General features: G+C 34.3%; 1 protein-coding gene across 1 annotated transcript in view; it reads left to right on the top strand.

Moving 5' to 3' along the window:
• Positions 1 to 394: 394 nt before the first annotated feature.
• LOC124304132 (adipokinetic hormone/corazonin-related peptide receptor variant I-like) overlaps positions 395 to 6,000 on the top strand; it is a 36,357-nt gene continuing 30,751 nt past the window's right edge. Inside the window, exons 1-2 of the mRNA XM_046762186.1 lie at positions 395 to 636; positions 4,942 to 5,215. Coding sequence (XP_046618142.1) covers positions 623 to 636; positions 4,942 to 5,215 — 288 coding nt within the window. The 5' untranslated portion in view covers positions 395 to 622. The remainder of the gene's footprint in view (positions 637 to 4,941; positions 5,216 to 6,000) is intronic.

Below are 6,000 nucleotides of genomic sequence, written 5' to 3'. Positions count from 1 at the left end.
TAAAATTTTCCGACAACATTTCGATAAAAATTAATAAATATACATATTCATATCAGTAGCTGCTCCCCCATATGGTGTAAAGTTTTTTGCAAGTTTAACCATTTGGTATTAGCGCGACTATCGTTTTATTGATGTCAATTCTTTTTTTTTTTTTTTTTTTGTAATCGATCATGTGCCTTGTGACGTGAATTGTTGAACTAGAAACTTTTCTTGGTTTGGACTTGCGCAACTCGGCGACGTCGAGCGCGCCCACCGGATTCAACTACTAGTCAAGCTCACATCTCGCGACTCGCTGAGCTTGCGTACATGACGATTACACGAGTGGATGAAATCCAGGGAGTTCAACCCTTCTCTGTTCAGTCATCTCGCGCGTCTCTGACGCATAACGTAGGCAGCTAAAGAGCCGCTCTTTGTCGCCTGGCGAGGAAGCTTCTCAAAGTTTTGGCGGGTTTTGTTTGAACGAACGGTTTGTGGAATTGCGGTAACAAAAACCTTTGGTATTTGAGGAAGCTTTGGAAGCCCTGCCGAGCAGCTACCGCGGTGTAAATATTAGTGGTTAAATACCGGAGTATTGTGAAATATTGTCACATATTGTTACCGAGTACGAGTAAACAAATTTTCAATGGAGGAACAGTGGTTTGTCTCATTTTATCTTACGATTGTCTCTCTCTGTGTGTAATTCAAGAAATTTGCATTCGCTGTTGTTGCTTTGAAAAAATTCGTATCTACTAGTATCGATATTTTAATTTGTTACAAGTTTGCGCCTGTGTTTTGCAATTCTTTGCTTTTTTTATCATATTTTCTTTTCTTAAAACTAGCCTAGTATCAAATAGTAGAGGCCAAATCGAAGAATTTAGTTTGATTTTTTCAATGTCCAAAAAAATTCTCAGTATAAGGCAGGTTCACTGCGAAAAAAAGTCATTTAATCTAAATTAAGTGAATATTTATTTATCTCAATTCAAGATCCCTCAGTCTAGAAAAATGTTCCGTTTATTCAACTAAAAATTGTTAAACCAACAAAAGTATTTTGTTGGATTAAGTAAGTATATTGTATTCGTCGCGTTGAGTTGAACCAAACGAATATCACTTGGCCTATATAAAACTTTTCCTCCGCGGTTTAATTTCACAGATCATTTGGTTGTACATCAATGATGATCGACAATTTACACTTTATAGCTAATATTGAAATAAACGATTAGTTATAATTTTTCAGCATCGATTAAATAACTTCAAGTTTATCGTTTGTTTCGTTTCAATAACTTTGGCACGAATACACCGCTTTTACAACAATATCGCGGGTTTCTGGAATTAACTATCTCAAACAAGAGGAAACAACTTCCAATTATCTCTATTCAAATGATAGGCTTACTTTTTCCGAATAGTCAGATAGTCTGTCGATTAAAATCGAACAAAAGACAAGTCTGAAGTCTTTTGTGACAAATAAAAATTACACTTTGCTGAGGATCAATAAACCGTAAAGAATTCCAGAAATCTGAACCTCAAACTTTTTTACATCCCTGCTTTCCTCATAACTTACTTAATTACTTCTGAAAAATAACGACTTTTCTCACGAACAATAATATTCCAGCATGGAATTATAAATTCAAGTCGCACTTGTCCCCTAATTTTTTGTTTAATTACGTCTATCAGTGGACGTGAGTTAAGTGACAGGATCAAAAAGCTCCTGATTAGAGAAATAGATCTGCTATCCGTGCATAGGATTTATGAAAATAATCCTTCGTACCGTTCACAGATTAGAATTTGGATTGTTAATCTGTACGAAAAGTGATGTGCAAGTATTAGAGCGAATAACTAGCTTCCGGAATTTCATCACGATTGAAATTCCGATGGAAATTCAAAGCAACAATGGAGGAAAACACATATTAGTGGTAAATTGGGGAAATACGTTGTTGAAATTCCACCAAGAATGAGGTGACATCAGTTTCCGATCTCAGAATTCTGACGACTCTATAATTTGTTTTTCTTTACGTTGACTTTTCTACATTTTTACTCTACTTTGTCTAGATATTCCACGTTTCAAAATTCTGAATTGACACTCTTCTGTATAATTTCCGATTTTTCTATGTTTTCATCCCAATCCTAAAATTTCTAACAAATCATCCGGAGAATTTTCTTAGCTCACATATACAACTAGAATCTGACAAACGCTAAAAAAGAGTATTTCCAGAGGTTTAATATGCACTCCAGATGACAGACAAACACTTTCAATTACAAGTGTAAGCAGCGACATGTGAGACGGGAAAAAACTCTTCAACGTCAGAGTACAATCTGTAATAAGTAGGAGATAGGAAATACCTATGTTTGTCTGGCTGAAATTTTCATCGCTTTTATTGCGGCAGAGAAAAGAAAAATACATTCAGTATTGAGCTGTTATTTAGCGCTTCAGTAAATAGCAATATAGCACGTAATAAATTAGGATCAAGTAGCATATATATTGAAGAAATTACATTTTTTTTCATTCCTTCAATCGATAGGGACGATTACGGTTTTTATTTTATTTATTTATTTATTATTTATCTCTCTCGGATCGGATAAATCGGGTTTTCAAATAGTCTGTTGTTCGAAAGACAATTCGAATAACTCTGCAGAATATGACATATTTTGAAAATCATTCTACCGACATTTTTTTCCACATGTTTTCTTCAATTGCGAAACCCTTATAGATTCTTACTTTCCGTTTTTTCCTTTTAAATCGTTAGATTCGACGATTTTGGACAAAATTCTTTCCATCAAAGATGAACGAAGGATTCGAGTAACGCGATTTAAGCTTCAGACTCTTGAAACAGTTTCGAAAAAAATGAAAACTACATAGTTCACGGAGAAAAAGGATTATTTGAGTCAAGTAATACCCGTTTGATTCAACTGAAAATGCTATAATCAAATGCGGCGAACACAATTCTCACTTATTCCAACAAAATACTTTGTCCGTCGAAATACTTGTGACAACTTAATATGAAATTGATTCAAGTCTTTGAACGATCCGATCGTGCTGAATATCAATTCATTTGATAACACGGCGCGAGTTCCTAGTGTGATTGAAATTACTAAAAATTTAATTCAGCTCAATCGTATTATTTAAAAAATATGAAATCGTTGTTTCAAAACAAATTAATCTGTTCTAATTCATGTTTTGCTGAGGCAAGAGTTCGGTGATTGAAGCAAGTAATAAAATTTGTTGTTACAAAAATATTTTTCATTGCTGAACATTACAGTTATACAAGCGCACAAAACGTATTTATCGAACGATATCATTTATAATTTTTTTGACTCAAAATTGAAGCGAATGGACACAAGCAAAGTCTACTTTGTAAGAATTCCTTTCCCTTCATGTACCCAGCAATCAAACATCTCGCCAAATCGCATCGAATTCTTTTCATCTTCAACGAAAAATTACGCTGTGGTTATCGAATACGTATTAACAGTCTATTGAAAATTTTTATTCCGCAAAATTTATAGTGCACGCACGTATCGTCAGATATTTCATTGTACTGGGAAAAGTTTACGGCAAGCGGATTGCGCTTGCAACTTGGTATTGAGAAAGGAAAGATTCACAAGAAAAACTAGATACAGGTTTTGTTGTTCAGCAGATTTATTCTACCATCACTGACGAGTTTCTCACCGTTCGTAAAGAAATTGTAAGGAAAAATATATTTTTCAGTCAGCCTTACGAAGACGCTATTTTCTAGTACATTTCGATCGAGGGATTTTATAAATCTCGTAGTGGATCATATATCAGAATCACACGTACACGTACGTATTCCGTTAAAATATGGCGCTGACATTTCTCAGATTTGTTGGAAAAAAGTTGATATTAATTCGTAAGTGAAGACGACGAAAACTCATATGAGAGAAAAAAGGAAGAGAATAAAATATGACTAACAAAGTGAAAAGTAGAGGAGTCCTTGAAATTAGCGTAATATGATGTCTAGCACTGCCGGAAGCGCTGTTCAGGGCAAATAAAATATAACTGTCACAAGAACCATTTTAATGAAATTTCTGTTACACCCTAATTAGCGAAAAACCTTTAGGAAATGAATTTAGATCCAACAAATATCAGAGCTTACGTAAATAAGAAATATTTAGCTTAAAAGCATTGCTGAATATTTGAAATTAATATACGTGAGTTCTTTGTATACAGAGACGAAAATTGTCTGCAGCTTATACGATATCTGAAAAAAGGACTTTCATCTCGATCGAATGAATTGCGAGAGTCGAATCATTAATGGAGATGTTGGTCAAATCTTTTCAAACTTTGAACACTTTTAAAATTTACGTTCATCGGATAAATTATAAGAGGCCCTGAAACTTTTAGAAGTCTTTTTATTCCTGTTACAAAAGCAGCCACAGTCATTGCCGAGTTATAAATAAATACCAGTAGGGGTGTGATGTTAGTAATTGAATCAAATTAAATCGGACATTCCATTTATCGAATAATTGTTTTCGTTACGATTTTCTCGTTTCACTTTGTTTCATCTCGTTTAACTGGAATGCGATGTGTTTATAATGAGTTAAATTTTTTCAAGTGAAGTCAAGCCAAGTTTAAATTTTTCAAACAGCTTGCAAAACACTAGAAAAAAAAACCTTACCTCCTCATGTCAAAAAATCTTAAACTTAAATTTACAATACGGAATCAATTTTCAATTTCTTAGAGTAATTTCGTTTCTGTGGCTTCGAAGAAAGCATCAAGAAAAAATAATTTTTCACACGACGAGAAACAGTTTCTTTTTTTTTTTTGTTTTTTTTTTTATTTTGCAATCCGACTGCCGAAAATGACCGCAAAAAAGGTCTTCCATAGCGACGTAGTTATGGCACTCTGCTGCTAAGCAATTAGGTTCGATAAACAAATAAATCGAAAAAATCCAAGTGTTCGATTCGCATCGAATTATTCATATTATAAACAATATATGAACAATGTTTCAGCGGTTCTGGTTGTGTACTCAACGTAACGAGTGAGATCGAGAATCGTGACTTGGAGTCAGAGGACGTTACTTTTCCGCCACAGTTGAGATTCACGGAACAATCACTTAGCGTGGTTATCGTATACTGTCTATTATTCGTGATAGCTGCGGTGGGAAATTTGACAGTATTCATCACTCTGTCACGTGGAAGGCACCGGAAGTCCAGGATATCGCTAATGATAACGCACCTGGCAGTCGCCGACCTTCTCGTTACCTTTCTAATGATTCCGCTTGAGGTAAGTGGCTCAATTCTGTACTCACAATGCTGTAATTTTCTTTCATGAATAAATTTGTGTCGCACGGTATTTTGAGGAGGCTAATTGGCCAAGAGTCGATCCTTTTTATTCATTTTATATCACTATTTTACTTGGTATTTACTATATATATGGGTATATATATTTAAATCTGTAAGCTACGAAGATCTCTTTACAAATGTAAAAACAAAATGTACTGAAACTAAAAACGAAAGCTTCAATATCGGTGCTTCATCTTCAACCGAAACAAAACACGGGACAAAAATCTATCAGATTGGTTCGATTTTATTGTACGACAGCTCATTTTATTCGGAACACTGGTTTCTACAAAATCACCGAAACAATTTTCGTTTATCCTGTTGGAATCCTCGAATATTCAAATTTACCACATCATCGCAACGATCAGGCTCGTCGTTAACAAGTGGCGATATCGAATTGACGACAGACGAAGAAATTTGTTCAGGTAAATTTGTTAAAGATGTTATATCGCGAGTGACATGATTAATTGTAGAGTAAGATCGAACAAATATAATAGATTTCCCATCATTTGGAAGTTCATAAATTAATGATTTTCAATTTATGTATTTTTTCGAAATATCTTCGCAATAATTTAATAAGTACTCGATTTTCGACTATAATTTCACAATACGAGAGATAAAAGTATCGAGTCGTGTCAAAACCCCCGTTGCTCAACATTCCATGTCAATAAGCCTGGAGATGAAAAATGTTTTTCCAAATTAAGGCCGTGAATAATATTACGCGAATCG

Source organism: Neodiprion virginianus, chromosome 4 (assembly GCF_021901495.1).
Source record: "Neodiprion virginianus isolate iyNeoVirg1 chromosome 4, iyNeoVirg1.1, whole genome shotgun sequence".
Taxonomy (NCBI): Eukaryota; Metazoa; Arthropoda; class Insecta; order Hymenoptera; family Diprionidae; genus Neodiprion; species Neodiprion virginianus.
Note: the sequence above shows the minus strand (reverse complement) of the source record. Positions and strands in the feature narration are given on the sequence as shown.